Source organism: Nelumbo nucifera, chromosome 7 (genome assembly GCF_055504915.1).
Source record: "Nelumbo nucifera cultivar China Antique chromosome 7, China Antique-T2T, whole genome shotgun sequence".
NCBI classification, from domain to species: Eukaryota; Viridiplantae; Streptophyta; class Magnoliopsida; order Proteales; family Nelumbonaceae; genus Nelumbo; species Nelumbo nucifera.
In genome coordinates, this window is record NC_142655.1 from 45,759,823 (window position 1) to 45,778,267 (window position 18,445).

The following is an 18,445-nucleotide window of genomic DNA, read 5'->3' on the forward strand; positions in this document are numbered from 1 at the left end:
AATTCCTAATTTTAATAAAAGAGAAAATACTCGATGCGTAAAGAAGTAGCTTAATAAATTACATAAAACTATTAACTATACGATCAGAATCATCAGTTGCCATCTCTTGATCACGAAAATTGAAATAATATAATATTTCTAAACAATGAAGATCAAACTACAAAATCTCCTACATCACGTAAAATGGGGCCCAGCTATATAGAATGATGGAGAATTTCCCGTCCGATCGTTATTGGACGGTCAGGATATTTTCCGGAAATAGAACCTGTTCAAATGTACTTGGTCCTTAACCGCCCACCCGCTTAGAAAGAGCACTTTTTCCGCACTTTCCAGTAGTGTTTCCCCCGATCCTATGAAAAGCCTCAAAACCCAAAAAATTAAAAAGGAAAATAATAATTAAGAAAAAAAAAGGAGAGAGAGAGAAGAGGAAATTCCCAAATTTGTTTCTTCTCCATTTTCATTTTCTCTGCTCATGCTTCTTCCTTCATGTTTAACACATACGAGCGATTGTGATTCGAAGTTCAAAGTTCAAACCCTAGCCCTAACCCTATCTGCGCCCTTCTGCAAATTATCTGAGGCTAAAAAACGGAGGTCGTTTTGATTGGTCGGTCTCTTTTACGATCTCTCCTTGTTTAGTGTTCACTTCTTTGAGAAGGCGAAATGACGAGCGCGTGGAACAAGCTGAAGAAATCTCTATCGCTGCGGATTTCTTCACAGAGTTCGCTGTCATTAGATTCTCCTCCATCGAGAAATTTGGCGTCTGATGTTTCCGAGACCGATGTTCGAGTTTCCACGCCGAGGTCGTCTTTGTCTGGGATTCGGTTGTCGAGGAGCGTTAGCAGCAGGTCGACTAAGGTTAGATACCGGTTTCTTCTTCTGATTTTTCTCTTCTATAGAATTTAGCGGTGTTAAAGGGTTTTTCGTTTTCCTTTTTTCTTTTTCTTCTTACAACCGGAATGGTTGGCAGATTTAAGTTGAGATTTGTCTTATAAACTCGTAGTTACTGTGTTTTCATTTAAGGTCATATTGTTGTCTTTTGGTTCTCCGATCCGCGCCTGAATGGTTTTTCCGGAATCAACTGTTTTGTCGGCATATTTCCATCGGCGATGAGTTTCGCCGCGAAATGTGAATGCTGCCAGTTGTTATTCCGTCAAACCAGCCTTGATTTTCTATAATGACTGAAATGCCCTTATAAATTGACCAAACTGCCCTCATTTGGTCAGCAAACATTTCAGGGTTTTCTCGGTGATTTTGGTTATTTTCACCATAAATTACAGAAAAGCCTCTCACTGTCTCTGTCTGATGATCTAATATTAGACTAAATTAGAGCATAGTTAGAAAATTTGTCTTATCCTGGGGTTTACCAATCTTCTATAGTTAGCAGATATGTGTAACGTGTTAGGAACTTGTAGCTTGTAGGATAAAATCGTAAATTAATTTGAAGCGTAATGTTTACCAAAAAAAAACTGATATAATAATAGTTTTCTTTTTGGTCAAGAAATATTGAGTTGAAAGTTGAGGTGATGTCAGCTCATGTAGTATCTTGGATTAGATTTGTTTAATAAAAAGTGACTTGAGATAAAACTCCCTCCAATCAGAAATGCAGTTTTTGTCTCAGAAACTGTGGTTTGGTGACCAGAAATCCTGCATTGAAAAGGACCGTGCGGAGCTGGAATCAACTAATACTGGTCCACTTGAAATCAACTGGGACTGTGATGTATGTTGTATTGATTGATTAAACTAATGGCGATCGAATTTGGTCGTTGTCATTTTTTTGGAGTACTGACATTCTTTTAAAGCAAACGCTGCACGTTACAAGTTTATCTTTTTTATTTTTTTGGTAACAAGAGATAACTACAAAGTTATCTTTTGAATCAGTAGAACATTTTTATAGATGTTTGCTGTATTAACTTTCTAAACGGATTCCGTTAGATCCTTCATTGCTGCAACAGATCAACTGTAATGAGTATCTTATGGGATGTGCTACTGCTTTTTATTTTTTTTTGGGGGGTGAGGGGGGTTGAAAACTAGCATCTACTTCACAGCAAATTTTTTTAGATCAGCAACAAAAATTACTTTCAATAATTTAATGTTAAATCATTTTAAAACAAATTTTTGAAAAGTCAAAACTGAGAAGGGAAGTTGTTTTGTATGGCTGGTTTTTCTCTATGTCAGCACAGATCAGTAATTGTACAGAGAAAAACAGTTTTCAATTTTGAAAACTTTTCATTTTTCAAATCTGGTCTAATTGTCAACCCTGTTTCCAGTTCTATAATTCAAAACATGTATTAAACAAAATTTGCATTTTCAGTTAAAACATGAAGAAAACCAAAACAACCTATCAACAAGATACCCCCCAATCCAATGAATCTTGATTCATTCAACATCGGGCACCTCCTTTGATTTCCTTTTTTTTTATTCTTTTTTGATCAATGACAGAATCAATTTCATTAAGAAAGAGGAAATTTAGTACAATTAAGAATTAAGGAAGGGGAGGGATAAACATTCTTAGCCCTCCCCAACAGAAAATTACCAAACAGCTCAAAATAAATTATTCCTTCCCACCCTTGTTTAGCAAAGTGTATCAGCAAAAGCACCTCCTTTTCCTTTGATTTCTTTTCCACCAGGGATGGGGTACTCCTGAGTACAAGCTGGTGAATTTTGTCACAAGACATAATTTGGTGCTAGATTAGGGTTATTTTCCCAGTCTCAAGTAGACCAGATGATTTCAATTCACTCCTGAAAGGTATTGACCATTAGGGTTAATTGGAATCTTATGTCCATCTGACATGTTACTATGTAGGGAGCTTTTGTTCACCCATATATTCTGTGCTAAAGCTTGAACCTCAGTTAAGATAATGTCCATGAGGCACACAGTATAAAGTTCTATTAGGTAGCTCTTAGGAATGCTTTTAGAGGAACAAGGTTGGTTTATTCTAATCTATTTTTTTTTAAGTAAATATATCTGTGTCTCATTTTTTGGATATTCTGAGAAAAATAAGAATAATTAAAATCTTGTTCTACAAACAGAAAAAAAATTATGAATAAAAAGCCTGGAATTAACTTAATGACTTGTATCCATACATCTAGGGCCAGTTGGGCCATAGACCATAGTATCATCCAAAATCACACTAAAATAACTTATAATGCAGCATGTAATATTCTTTTACTCACTGGACATACGAAAGCTATTCTTGCCTTTCTTTCCACTTTTCCAGACAAGTTTATTTGTCTGAATTATTTGAATCAGGACATACCCTAAACATCCCTGTTTGAAAAAGCTATTATTAAAGCATTGGTGATTGGGCCTGTGCTTGGTTTTAACTCCTTGTGAAACTGGAAAAATTGCTTTGGCTTGTGGAACTGAAATATAAAACCAATGCTGGGTTTCTTTTATAAGACATTTATTTTTATTGGCTGACATCAGTCTTGTTTTTAACTTATGTAATTATATTTCTTTTATCCATATATATTTTTATAAATTATAACTTTGTATTAATATTAACTTTTGCATTTTTATGGAAATTAGGATTTTTTAATCAAGATTAGAGAAAAGCTTAATAAACTGTATTTGGTACTTTAAGATTCTTATTTTTTTCCTGTTTTCATCTTGTTGTCCAACATGTCAGGAATTTATTTCATTGTAAACCTTGGTTAATTTTTGTGGCCATTCGAAGCAATAATAAAATTTCAAACTGATACAGGCTTGTTCTGGCGGAAAATTTCAAACTGACATTATTATGATGATTGTTAATTGTTATTCCCAACGTTGATTTGTGAATTGTTCATGGGTACAGAAAACATGTGCTATATGCTTAGGGAGTATGAGACCTGGGCAAGGTCAAGCCATATTCACAGCTGAGTGCTCCCATGCCTTTCACTTTAACTGCATTGCCTCAAGTGTGAAGCATGGAAACCATCTTTGTCCCATCTGCCGCTCCAAATGGAAGGACATTCCTTTCCAAGCTCCTTCAGACATTGTTGATCCTCAATTGAATGGCATTGGACGGGCCCGTATCACACCATTCAATACTCCACTTGATGAATTCCACGCAGCTCTTCATCGCCACTTGCCACAACAACCGTCACCCCGTGCTGAACCACAACACTTTGATGATGATGAGCCCCTCAACACTTCTCATGCTTCTTCCTCTCCCAACCCACTTCATCAGATCCATCAAGTTGAAGCTCCAACCAACCAACTTGCAACTGTTAAAGTTTTCCCTGAGTTCCCTGCAGTGCCTGCAGCGGAAACTTGTTCTACATTTGCTGTCCTTGTTAGTGTAAAAGCCCCAAGCCTCCATGAAAATGCCCGGCATCGTGACCGTGCACCTATTGACCTTGTCACTGTCCTTGATGTTAGTGGGAGCATGGGGGGCACAAAGCTTGCACTCCTCAAGCGTGCAGTCCGCTTCATCATACGAAATTTAGGACCTGCAGATCGCCTCTCTATTGTTGCTTTCTCATCAACAGCTCGAAGGATCTTTCCACTCCGTCTCATGTCTGATGCAGGACGTGATGATGCTGTTTTTGCCATCAATTCCCTAGTGTCAAGTGGTGGGACTAACATAGTTGAAGGACTCAAGAAAGGAGTTCGAGTCCTTGAGGATCGACGGGAGCGGAATCCAGTTGCTAGGATCATTCTCCTCTCAGATGGAAAGGATACCTACAACAATGATACTAGCTACCATCCCAATGGTCAACAGAATCAGACTTCTCTGAACTCATGGCAGGTATTGGATTACCTGAACCTCTTGCCACCTGCCATCCGTCCCAGTGATAGTGGGGCTGGGGATGGGGCCCGCCAGATGTGTATCCCAGTCCACACATTTGGGTTTGGCTCAGACCATGATGCCACTGCCATGCATGCTATTTCAGATGTGTCAGGCGGCACATATTCCTTCATCCAGAGGGCAAGTATCATACAGGATGCCTTTGCCCGATGCATTGGTGGCCTCCTGAGTGTTGTGGCTCAGGAGTTGCGGCTTACAGTGAGTTCAATTTCTCCAGGTGTTTACATTGGCTCAATTCCCACTGGAAAATACTTGAGCCAAATCATAAACCAGGGCCAGCAAGGTATAATTGATGTTGGGGACCTATATGCAGATGAAGAGAAAGATTTCCTGGTCCACTTGTCGATCCCTGTGTTCCCAACCGAAGAAAGTGAAGAAATTGAGGCCACCACTCCATTGTTGGCTGTGGAGTGCACTTACAAGGATCCACTCTCACAAGAGATGGTCCATGGAGAAAGCAGGAGGGTGGAGATTAGGCGCCCCAAGGTTCTCTCTTCTCTGGACAATACAACGTGTCTGGAGGTAGACAGGCAGCGGAACCGTTTGTGGGTGGCAGAAGGTATTGCAGAGGCTCAGGGGATGGCTGAGAAGGGAAACCTGGAGGGTGCTCAATCTGTTCTTGCAAACCGGAGGTCAGTACTCTTAGCATCAGCATCAGCACAAGCAGGAGATGGTTTGTGCAACTGGCTAGAAGCTGAGCTGAAGGAGATAAGAGAGAGGATGGCAAGCCAAGAGCTGTATGAAGAGACAGGGCGGGCTTATGTTCTGTCAGGGTTGAGCTCACACTCATGGCAGAGGGCCACAACAAGGGGGAACTCGACAACTCATGGGCTTGTGTATAACACGGAAGGCAATAATTCGCACGTAAGTGGGGGTTCTGTGGGGTATGAGACCCCTTCAATGGTGAGCATGGTGACTAGATCACAAACTCTTAGCTTACCAGTGGGCAATCCTCCACCTAGACGGCTGAACAGGTCATGTAGTTTGGTTCATCGAGCAAATTAGGGCTCACCGCCCCCACCTCCCATTGGGACAAGGAATTTTTTTGTGGTGTAAATAGATTCAATACAGAAGTAACAATTACAGGTACATAACAAGATGTAAAACAAGAATTGTAGGTTGTCATTAATGGCTTCAATGTTTCATTGTTTTGTGAGTAGATTCTAATTTATTTGAGTTGTTACAGAGATGTACAGATGCAAGTTTTGTCGATGGCAAAGAGGATCTTCAAGGCCCCATTTATTGGAAGAGAAACATTACTAGGTTGCCTGGTTGATCTGAACCAAAAATGTGAATTGAAAACTGTAATTCTTATCTTGGCTTCTATTAACAGGATTCAAAAGTGAGCTTGGGTTCGAGTTGGACGACGACAAAAGATGGGATAAAAAAAGAAAAATCTCATTTTGCAAAATTCAGTGGACTTGAAAGAAAGACTACTTTTTTTCCTTTTTCTTTCATATATGAAGCGGATGTTATTTGAGATAATAATTCCAATGAAAGGAACATGGTTTCTCACGCGATCATTTCCAATCATTTATCCAGAACGTAGGATAAATCAACAATGGCTTCTGTTACTACACAAATTTACTCTACTAGGTGAAATATTTCCAATAATGATTTTCTAACTAAAGATTTGGGCCATTGAACTCTCGCAGTAAGGAGGTCAATCAATCTTGGAAACTTTTTTTCTGTAGGCAAAATATGAGAGATTCATTGCAAAAGAGCCAAGTTATAACCGTTTCCCTTGTTACTGTTGGATTTTAAATTCAATGGGGTTTGATTGATCAATGAAATGGAAAACACACCTACATAGATATCTTGGAAAATAGTTTTCTCTTACTAAAATTAGTTTTCAATTTGTCTCGTATTGGAAAATTATTAAACTTGTTTTGAGTTTTTTTAAATAAGAGATTGTTTTGAGTTTTAAGTTTTAAATAAGAGTTTTCTTTCTCTTGCAATGTGCATACACGTGTGTAGTTTTAAATAGGAGTTTTCTTTCTCTTGCAATGTGCATACACGCGTGTGCGTACTTTGCTTGTACTTCATGCGCACCCTTGTGGTCCACATAAGGTAGTTTTGATTTTTGGTGCGAGGCTGACCATTGATGTTTTATTAGTCACGATTCAATCGGGTGTGATTAAGAGACATTATTCAAAGTTTAATGAATATATTTCACAATTATTGATAACAAAAAAGAGGCACTCTTCAAATTTGACAGCCATTAACTGTTAATTAACTTTTAACAACCACAATGTTTGAAATTGTGACTATTTAAAGAGCCTTTTATGAATCAACACCTTCCTTTGCTCTATGACTCTTCAGAAATTATTCAAGGCATGTGAATCAAGCAAATGAACACAAATTTGTGAAAATCACTCGTCTCTCTCAGTTCGATCTACTATTGTCTCACAAAAGATTTTTTCGGACTCTTTAACTTTACTAGTTGTAGATTCTTGCCAAAGGCTCTGTTGTATTCTGAGAACGGATTTTTCTATAACCAAACAGCATACTTAATAAAATTGAGTGAGGACAATTTTAAAAACAATGTCTTTAGACACGCCTCAAAAGTTCTTCTCCAAGTTTCTGTTGCCTATTTTCTAGACAGTTACAAAAAAGTGGCCCTCGATTGAAGACAGTGAGCAACATTTACATTAACATTGATAGAACCTTGGGATCTTTTGGTTGTTTCATGAGCCATGAAATTCATATATCTAGGAATATATACTATTCTGTAGAAAACAAAATGCTTCATCGTCCACTTGATTTCCTCTCGGTGGTTGCTGCATCCGCTTTCCTATAGAAAACAAAATGCTGTCCTGAGTATATTCCAAAATCATGATTAATGAGCTCATCTCAGAGCCACAAGGCTACGTTTGTTTGTGGTGTAAATGCAAACAAATGATTAAGCGGAGTGGTGCATAGAGAAAACAACTATTCAACAGAATGGAGTGGAGTACCTTCCAGAGCAGCCTAAGAGGAACCCTGAAGCTAGCCATCGAAGCCATAGCTTGTGCCGTTTTTGAACCTCAGTCTTTTCTCTCTCGCGCTCTTTGCTGCTCTTTAGAAACAATTTGGGCTAGCGGACTATTGGGTGGCAAGGTTTGTTGGAGAGTTACTGGCGTACACAACACCATCAGAATGTTGGGCAGCAAGGTCTATTGGAGCGTTACCGGCGGATTGTTTGGGCGGCAAGGTTAGTTGGAGCATTATCGGCATACACAACACCGACGAATTGTTGGGTGGCAAGCTCTGTTGGAGTGTTATCGGCGTACACAACATTGATAGATTGTTGGGTGGCAAGGTTTGTTGGAGCATTACCGGCGTACACAATACCGACAGATAAGGTCTGTTGGAGCGTTACCGGCAGACCGTTGGGCAGCAAGGTCTGTTTCCTTCGCCTCGAAGCCTAACTGAAAATCCATATCTTATTTGCCACAACAGAAGCATCAATCTTCCTTCCTAAGCCCCCAAAAGTGAACTTGATCAATGGAGCGGTGGGAAGGAAATGAGACAAAGAGATATTACAAGGAGAGTGGTGCAAGGAGTTTTGCATCGAAAAAAATGATGTATTTAATACATTGATTATCGATATAAAAATCTGTTTTACACCGACCTTTGATGTTCTTTTTCACCTGATCCAAACGCAGCCTAAGGATCGCCAAGCTTTCAGCCAGCTCTAGACTTTGCATCAGAATTGAAAGTGAAGATTCTACTGCTACAATAAAGACTACAGGTGTACAATTGGTCGGTTCGGTTTGGTTTGATTCAAACCTAGGACCTAACCGATTATTCGGTTTTACCATTTCCAATAACCGAACCATACCAAATTATATTTTAGAACCAAAATGACCCTAACCGAATTTGGTTCGGTTGGACCCTGGTTCCACATAAATGATAAGCATTTAACAAGTATTATTAATTAAAACTTAAATTGGCCCCAAACCCAATGGTTTTAATTAATTAAAATTTAGAATGACCTTAAAGCCCAACGGTTTTAATTAATTATCTATTATTAATTAAGAGCTAGAATAGGCCCAAAGCCCTATGCCAATTGGGAATTGGCGAATTGGTTATTTTCAAAAATAATTAATGATTAATGAATAATTAATGATTAATAAACAATTAATAATGAGTCTAGGTTTTAATTAACTATTATTAATTAAAAATTAGAATGGGCCTAAAGCCCAATGGGGAGTTGACAAATTGTTCATTAGGAAATATTATAATTAATTAGCATAAATTATTAAATAAAACATTAATATTTAATATACTTAAGTAAATAACAACATTAATTCGATTTTCACTTCCGTTCAGTTAAAAATTTCAGTCAAACTGAATAGAAACCAAAAACTGATTTTTTAGAAAATAAAACCAAACCGAATTAACTTATTCGGTTTAATTCGGTTCGGTTTTCAGTTTATCAACCGAATTTGAACATTGCTATTAAAGACATTCTGAGGGGATAAGACAAAACCAAAGCCTGTCTCTGCACTACTAACGTAGGATCCATCAACAAATAATTTATGCAGATGAGTGGCTCTAGACTCTAATGCTATCCTGATGATGGGAGGTGTTAGAATGATTTGTAAAAGAAATGAGGTCTTCTAATCACCGTTTGTAGGTCTAGAGCAGTGTTACGAAAGATATGATCGTTACGTGTGCATTTCAATTTCCAAATGAGTTTGGCCACCCGTAGGGGTGGATTCGAGCCGAGCCGAATAGTATTAGGCTCAATCTCGAATTCAGTTTGAGTCAAAACGTTGAGCTCAAGCTCAGCTCGAATCAAAAATTCATAAACTCGAGCTTGATTTTGAGAAAAAATATTTTATAAAAATAAAAAATTATATATAAAAACATTTTTTATTTGATATTTAAAAAATTAAGAATTATAATAATTAATAACTATAATTATATATATATTCGAGCCGGCTCGCAAGTCTCATGAGCTGAGCTCTAGTATGTTCGAGCTCGACTCATTTAATAATCAAGCCAATGAATTGGGCTCAAGCTCAAGCTCGAACTCAGTTGAAACCGAGCCGAGCCGAGCTCGAGCAACTAGTGAAAAGCTCGGCTCGTTGTCACCCCTACCACCCACACCTATTGTTTAATCGGGTCTAGGATGGGCTTTTCCTCAAAGTAATCTGAGTTAAAACGTGCGTGAGAGTGCATCCATATATAGTTCTTGCAAAAGGACAACAAACCATTAGATGAAATTCAGTTTCCTCCTTGATAGGGGTGTCAATGCACCGGTTTTGGATTCAGCCCCATCAAAACCAAAATCAATTTGTATGGGTTGGACGAACCAACAAGACATATTGACTTAGACCAGTCCAGACTTAATGGTCTAAAGTATTTATTGGATGGGATTGAACCTTGTCCATTCTAATGAATTTATGTTGGATTGGATTGGATTGAGAGTTAATCTAAATTAAAACAAATTTGAACAGACTAGACAGTCTAGACTCCATACATTGAATTGAACTGGTCCAAAATGGAAAAAAATATTCATTGGATTGGATTGGACCTAGTCGATTTGTAATGGATTCACATTGGATTGGATCGGATTGGACCAAATACAATCCAAGCGACACCCTTACTCTTCGATGTCGCAAAGAGGACATTCTTTTTCCTGCAACAAGTGACACTTCCATAGCACAACTTTGAAGGGGAGTCCTTCCCATATCAGCCTTCACATAAAGATTTTGGGGCCGTTTGGCATGTATTTTTAAGTAGATCTTTCAACAGCTCTGTAAACAAGAAGACACACTGAAGTTTTGGGGTCTGTCAAAGACAAAGACTGTTTGATTTGCATCATGGCCTACTGAGGTGTTAAAAGCAGTTGAGAAGGCTATTTTCAGCACTGAAAGACCAAAAGCTTCATTGGAAACTTCCTAATTTCTGGCTCTTTTAATCTTTCTATGCACTCGTCTTCTGGTCTTTCGATCTACATGATACCAAACCGAAATGACATTTTTTTGTCATTTAAACTTATCGCAGACTATAAGACACACTAAAAAATCAACCAAAAACCACCTTTGTATCTTGGGGTAGCTTAATTAGCTTTTTGATTGCTGTCCATTTGACATGAGAAGAGCTTTGATTCTACTTGAGGTTCACAAAGCTGCGGTAAGCAGACTTGACTGTAAATTGCCAACTAGGGATCACACCTTCGACTCAAGGTTCTTTGTGTTCGAGTGATGGTTGAGCTAGCCAAGGATGTCACATGGCTATCTCCGTGGTCGCCCCCCCTCTTAGGACACATCGACGCCACACATAATAGAAGAGCATGACTAAGGAGTATCCTGCATAGACAAGGAAATGAACTCCGCTAGGGAAGAGGAAACCTCCTGAAGACCTCGGCAGATGCCCTCATCTTGACAACCCCAGAATCCCTATCCATGTAGGACACAAAGGCACAACTATAAATAGGTATTTTCCGCTCAAGGTAAGGGACTTTTTGGAATTGCACTCTTTAAATACCTCTTTGCACTATCTCTTCGGCTCAGACCTGTGCTATTTCAGCCTGCTCGGCCTGGCCACATCCTTTTCAATCCTATTGACTTGAGCGTTAGAGTACCTACCCGGGCTCCTTAGGCCTCTAACCTTTCTCCTGGTTGCAGATCTCAATGTGCGGCTTCATCTGGTTGCCAAGACTATCTAGCTATTTTCTCAGTTTAGAACACCTTAGATCGGACAACATCAGATTGGCGTAGTCTGTGGAAAACAAACAAAAAGTCATTTCCCAAACCCCTTTCCACGCACTAAAAGACACCATGCCTAAGAACACATCCAACCGCTCTAGAGCCCGTTCCCCATCTCGGGGATCCCACTCACTTCGCAACTCTTTGCCTCGAGATCCCCAGCATCAGATAGCGGTCGACTCTGCACAATTCCTTGCACTGCGGCAGAAAGTTGACAGTATCCTCACCATGATGGAGACATTGTGACAACCGGGACATGACCCCCAAGCCACTCGTCCTACTGCATAGGCGCTTGCCACGACCAATCCTCTTACCGATGACTATAAAATGCACCACATAGGTCAACACGGGGCCTAGTCTGACCATGACTGTCCACAGCCATCTCGGAGGTCTGACCCCCAGCTCGGCCCTGTGTGCATGATGCCCGTAGTAAATCACATCGCTCTGACACAAGGATTCCAATGCGGGAATGATTTGGATAGCGCATGCAGCAGCCCCCAATCTTAATAGCCAAATCCAGCTCAGTTCGAGATCAACAAGTAGCTCTGAAAGCAGAGAAGTCCATCAATGCGGCACTGGTGGAAAGGGACACCAAAATTAGGGACCTATGACAACGATTTTCCGAGCTGGAACACAACTAAGCGGATCGCAACGCGAACCCTCCGATGACCCGACCAACAAATCAACATCATGGTCAGCAACCCACAAAAGAGCCTGTCTTCGTCCAAGAGATCGTCGACGAGCTTCCCCCAGCTGGATGAAGACCTCCTCAATTCAAGAAGTATGATGGAACCTCAGACCCACGACCACATTGAAGGGTTCAATGCGATAATGACGTTGCACGGCTCCTCCAAGGGTGGCGACCTCCACGGAGTTGCTAGATCCTGGTATGCCTCCCTTCTACCGCAGTCCATATCCTCCTAGGAAAAATTGGAGACATAGTTCCTGACACAGTTCACCGCCAACCAAAGGCACTAGAAGACATTAGTCAGCCACATGTAAGTACGACAGAGGGAAGGAAAGACCCTGAGGGAATACTTGGCGAGGTTCAACGCCAAGGCCCTTCAAGTCTGGACTCTAGACCAGTTGGTGGTCGTGACCACCATCATGAGCAGGCTGCACTCTTCAATGATCAACTTCTCTTTGCAAAAGAACCCTTCACCCAACTTGACCACGCTCATAAAGCATGCGCAAAAGTATATGAACGCCGAAAAAGCCCAAGCGCTGCCCAGGGAGTAGGAAAACCAGCATGACCAGAAGCGTAGAGGCCACGACATCCAAAGATCGGACCATCACAAGAATTCCTTGGATGACAATGAGCACCAAACCGAATCAGCCTTTCAACAAAGACTGATATCAAGAACTTTTCTCGATCTTTCTCTGACAGAGAAAATGAACTATAACAGATGGTGGAGGCTGCAACAGGAGGAGGCTAGAGAAGAAGGTGGCGAACTGCTTTTCTTTTCTCTAGGGTTTCTGAGATCCTATCTCACAAAACTACAGGGTGTGTTCTGTGTCAATCCCCTAGGGTTCGAATTCTTGTTATTCGAATAGGGTTTCCTCCAGTTGCTTAATGATTAAGAAAAGATTTCCTGATCATATCAGGAGTTGCCCTTATCCAAATCTGTATTTGGATTATGACTCTTCTTAATCCTATCTGCAGATTAGATAAGCTTTTGGGCTCATCCTAATCTCAGATCCACCCCTTAATAATGACTGATCAAATCAGCCCAGTTCGAAATGGGCTTTAGGCCCAATAAGGTTATGTGCTCAAAAGTCTTCCAAACATGTACTTCATTTATTTACATTAAATATCAAAAGTACATCAAAACTGATTGAAGCTAAGGGCATACAAAAACTGTCCAACAGTTGAGATAGGTGCCAGCTCGAAATTGATGCTAATTCACAGGTGGGTATTGGTGTTTTAGGGTGGGAATGTTTGTCATTTTAAATTATGTAGGATTGCAATGGAATTCAGAATTCTTCAGTTGGCTTCAGTGTACTTTTCCGACAAAAAAACTCTTATATGCTCTTGCCCTATTCAGATTAAGTTGTTTCTAGTTATTTCTTGCTTTTGTGAATTTGTGTCTTGGATCTATCTGGTTTGCACCATTATTATAGCAAAGAATCTTTTAGGTACTCAAATCATAGACTTTCACTAGTATCAGATTACCAAGTTCAGCTAATGTAACCTATTAAGTGTGGGCATGCTACACTAAATCTTGGCCCATGTTTCAAAGTTCAAAAAGAGAGGAAAGAGAGAACCATGTACTCCATCAAAGCAATCGTTCAAGGGACTACTACAACTGTGTCTTCTTTTGCTTAAATAGAGAACGTTCATCTTCTCTAATTCAATCTAAGAAAAACACCTACAAAACTTGGAGCATGCTGAGATTGTCATCGATTTTTTCTCTTTTTTGATGGTCAAAGCCCACTTCACTCATGTTTGGTTCAACTCTCATTCTTTCTCATTTGTATCCAATATGAGATTTTAAAATGGATAAGAATAGCTAAAAATGGGCAGAATGAGTCATCAACCGCCACATAGCTATCCAAATCCATTGGAATAGGTGTTTATCAACAAATGGCTATCAGTCAATGTCTATGAACGTAAGTTTTCATAGTAGCCTACTAGCAGTAAACATCTGTGGCGACGGTTTTGTAGACCAAGGGTGACAGTTTATGACTACCGACATAGAGTTTCTTTAAAGAATGAAAATGAGAAAGATAGGTGATGCGGCACGATCCGGGCACTCCTAGCTGGCTGCTAACTGGCTCCTAGCTAGCAACGGACGACACCTGAGAGGAAGAAGATGAAGGATTTCTAGGGGATTTTCCCGACGGGAATACTCTAAAGCTTAAGTTAGAACGCTAGGGGAGAAAGCAAAGAGTGTAAAGAGGCTAAGAGTGTAGGTTGCACTGGATCACTAAGTTCTCAAGATTAGCTCGAGTGCAAGTAAGTTTTCAGATAGGATCTATGATGTTGGAGAGAGAGCTTCCCTTTAACAAGGGAGCTCTTATATAGGCGTTCTTGTCAAATCGGGCATAACCACCACTGGGCTCCTGTCACAGCCGTTACCTGCCAGGGCTGCGCAGGTGATCGTTACAATGTACTGCCCGCTTGGATGAGTGACACGTCCCAAAGAGACAGGCATGCCACCATCTGTCGAGAGACGTGGGTGCAGACTGTCAAATGGGCAGGGACTGCATCGTCAGTCAAGAGACATGGTGCAGTCTGATGGGTACGATCTTGTTAGATAGAAGCTTCCTGAGAGCGTCGCGTTGCCTAGTCATGAGCTACTTTGTAGCGAGCACCTAGGGATACTTCGAGGTGGCCCTCATCAAGATTGTCTTTGGGGCAGCTCTTCTGCCTAAGTGTTGGAGCGAGCTGGTTACCCTAGCTCGCGAGCTGAAATAGTCTTGGAGTATTTCCTTCTCAGTAGCTCGGGGGACCTGGAGCTCGCATTTTAGCGAGCTCCCCCTACAGTGAGCTATGACGTAGAGAGATGTTCTATAGGCTCGTTACTTAGTTGCAGTCAGGCTGTGGTGCTGAGCTGTTGCTCGTGCTGAGTCAGGTCCACGCGTCATCGTCTCAATGGGTCGGGTCAAATCATCCTCCATCAATTGCTCCCCACACCTCGGGCTAAGAGTGCTACCTTAGCGTGAGGGGTTTATGAAGTGTGACGGGTTGGTTTGATCGAAGTTCAAACTTGATTGACTACTCATATTAAATGTGTGCGCGGGAATCAGGGGATTTCTAACTTTTTGAATACCGAAAAACGCACTAAAGAGGCTCTTAACTCCGGATGTTATGTAGCCGCCATTACCTCAATCATGGGAGCCATGCAGCCAGTCACATTTCGGTTTCAGAAGGCATGCAGTCAGCTTGACTGCGAACCGTCAGATCTGCCTCAATCTGGGCCATTGATTCGGAGGCACAGTGACTATAAATAAGAGGGCCCTTGGGCCTCATTTTCTTTCATGCTATCTTGTTGTCGTCGGATTCTGAGGTCGCGCATCCATCTAGTCCACCCGAGCTCTTTCGTTCACACCGTTTCATTTTTTCTCGGTGAGTCTTAATCATTCTGTCAATCATGTCTGGGCATCTGCACCATGTTTATTCTCGGGATGGTAACCAGGACGACGATGCCCCCTCGAGCTCAAGGGGAGCTTGGGAGCAGGTTCTGGAGGCTCGGGAGACCTCCGGTGATGTGGCCTCTACTTCTCGGGGGAGGGAGCCTGACACCTTCGGCCCATCCTCCATGACGGTGGAGAGACTCAGGTCTCTAATCCGTTACTTTCACCTGCCCAGGGACCTCCTCTACAGTATCCCCACTGGTAACTTTCCCTGGGAACATGGTCCCAACGATATAGTGATTTTCTAGGAATAGCTCGAGGCTGGCTTGCGTCTTCCCCTGCACCCCCTAATAGTGGAGGTGTTAAACCATTTCAATGTCACCATCGACCAGCTCCATCCCAACGCCATCCGGAACATGGTTGGGACCATTTCTTTGTGCTATGAGTACTGTCTTCCCCTTGACCTTGATATTTTTGCTTATATTCTTTGCATCAAGAATGCCACTCCCAGAGCTCCTCCAGAAAGGCATTTTTACTACCTCTCTCCCCGCCACGGCTATAAGCTCCTGTACGAGCTACCGAACAAGATTCCTGCCTAGAAGCGAGACTATTTTGTGGTCCGTAACCCCGAGGGGTGGCTCTTTCCAACTTCCTGGAGAGGCGCCATCCAGGACCCTGGGGCCGAGTTGGACCCTAAAATTCGGAAAATGATGTTGTCCTGGGCATCGGTAGGCTTCCTCTGTTCGGACTACTTGACCAAGGAGAAGCTCGCGTAGGTTGGCCTGAGTCTGGGTAGGTTACTTTTTTAGGTCGCGTAGTGCCTTGTAAAAATATCATGTGTATACATATGCTTTGTTTTTTTTTTTACTGGACTAATACCTTGTGGTTTTTTGGCAGCCATCATGTCCAGTGTTGACGTGCGCCGCCTTCTCTCGAGCAACCAAAAGCGCAAGGTGAAGAGGTCGCGTCCTGACCGAACTCCCACCTCTGGGGGCACTGAGTTCGAGTCTGCTGAGCCAGGCTTTACTTCTCCACCACCTAAAGTTCCGCTACCTCCATCTGAAGGAGGTATTGGCAGAGGTAGCCTCGAGGAGGGCGAGCTCCCGTAGCAAGGGGTGGTTCCCCCTGGTCCTTCCTATCCATTTCCCTACCCGCGGCTCCCGGTGGGGAACTGGGAGGGTGTTAATGATTACATTGTGGCCAGGCGGAAGAGCCAAAGGGCGATCTGCAACAAGGAGATCGCTAAGTGGGGGGAGATGGAGCCCGAGGAGCTCACCGTGCTCGCCGCCTCTCTCTGTATGGTGGTAAGTAGTCCTTCCCCTCTTCTCATTTTTTGCTTCCTTTTGCTGTCTTCTGACCTTAGTCTCTTGTTGGCAGGTGAACTCCGCCATCCACGCCATGGCCCTCCAAACGAACATCCACTCTGGTGACACTCACAATCATAGGGTCATCATTCAGAAGTTCCAAGGCGAGCTCGACCGGACCCGGGGCGAGCTCCTTCACACTCGCAAGGGCAGCGAGGCCCAGGAGTTGCTCGTCTGTGACCAGGAGGCACAGATCACCAGGCTTTCCGAGGAGAGCGCATGCTATAGGGAGGAGTCGTCGAGGGTGGCAGCGGAGAGGGAGCTCCTTCGCCAACAGGTTCGGGACTTGGAGTCCACACTTCTGGACCGAACTCGGAACTTCGACACCATGGTGAAGGCCGAGCGGGAGAAGGCAGTCTAGGACTTCAAGGACTCCCAGGAGTATCACGACCTCCAAGTGGAGTATGGCTCGAGCTCGTACGCTCCGGATTCAAGCTCTGCCGCTGGTTGGTCCGAAAGAAATTCTCTGGGGTCAACCTTGACAGCATCACAATGAAGGGTCTAGCTCCCGAGACGGTGGACCAGGCAGAGGAGGAAGAGCCTGACTCCCCGGAGGAAGAGGACGAGGTGGAGGAGGTGGACCCCTGAGGCTGGCGGCTCTGCTTTTCTATTCTTCTGATTACTGGTGGCTCCCGGGTGCCAGAACCCGGTCTTGAAAAGATTTTCTTGGGCGGTTGTTCCCTTTTTTATCTCTTGTTGAACTTTCTCGAGCAGTTTAGCTCGGTTTTTTTTTTTTTTTTTTTTATGGCATGGCAATGAAATTTCTCTTTTCTTCTAAGTATGGTGTGCTCTTTTATTTTTTGCCAAAGCGATCTCATCACTCGAGCTATTAGAGCTGCATACCCGAAGTAGGATTTTTCGGTAATCGTTATCCTGGGCTATCCCTTAGCGTTTAAGGCATCTCTATTGTATACCGCAAAGCGATTACCATGTATGCTCGAACTATATGTTTGTAGATTGTTCCTTGGTCCAATCGATGTGTTGAGGCGAGTTGTGCTTCGTAGGGTTCAGACCCGAGCTGCTTACACCTCTGATATTTCATACTTTGCCTTCACCACTGAAGTGGCTGTCTTTCTTGATGCCGAGGTCTTAGTTAGCTCGGTGTTTTATCCCTGCTTGTAGTTTGCCCTTGAAGTTTGCCTATGCCATGGAGGTGACTAGGTCTTATTGCGCCGAGGTCGTGTTAGCTCGGCATTTTGGCCCTTAGGCTCTAGGAGTGACTCATGGTCTACTCAGTAGTTTGCCCATGCTATAGAGGCGACTGGGTCTTGTTGCGCTGAGGTCGTGTTAGATCAGCATTCTGGCCCTTAGGCTCTGAGAGTGACTCGTGGTCTACTCAGTAGTTACAGGTAATATTTCTTTAAGTTGACAATATTCCATGCCCGAGGTACTTGTTTCCCTTCAAGGGTTTCGAGCTCGTATGTTCCATCCCCGAGAACTCGTTTCACTCGGTAAGGTCCTTCCCAATTCGGTCCGAGCTTGCCAAATCCGGGCTCAGGTACCATAACTT

The 18,445-nt window shown here is 42.4% G+C and overlaps 1 protein-coding gene across 1 annotated transcript; it reads left to right on the forward strand.

The window, feature by feature from the left end:
* The first annotated feature begins 315 nt into the window (after window positions 1-315).
* Window positions 316-6,308, forward strand: LOC104609480 (E3 ubiquitin-protein ligase WAV3-like). Its single transcript, XM_010275815.3, has 3 exons — window positions 316-855; window positions 3,798-5,879; window positions 5,980-6,308. Exons 1-2 carry the CDS (start codon window positions 661-663, stop codon window positions 5,796-5,798), a joined length of 2,196 nt encoding a protein of 731 aa, XP_010274117.1. The 5' UTR covers window positions 316-660; the 3' UTR covers window positions 5,799-5,879; window positions 5,980-6,308.
* Window positions 6,309-18,445: the final 12,137 nt, after the last annotated feature.

What these genes read in the sequence shown, in the direction of transcription:
- LOC104609480 (XM_010275815.3), top strand. Translation starts at nt 661, where the DNA reads ATGACGAGCGCGTGGAACAAGCTGAAGAAATCTCTATCGCTGCGGATT. An exon ending in TTAGCAGCAGGTCGACTAAG is followed by an intron (nt 856 to 3,797) that starts GTTAGATACCGG and finishes TCATGGGTACAG; the next exon opens with AAAACATGTGCTATATGCTT.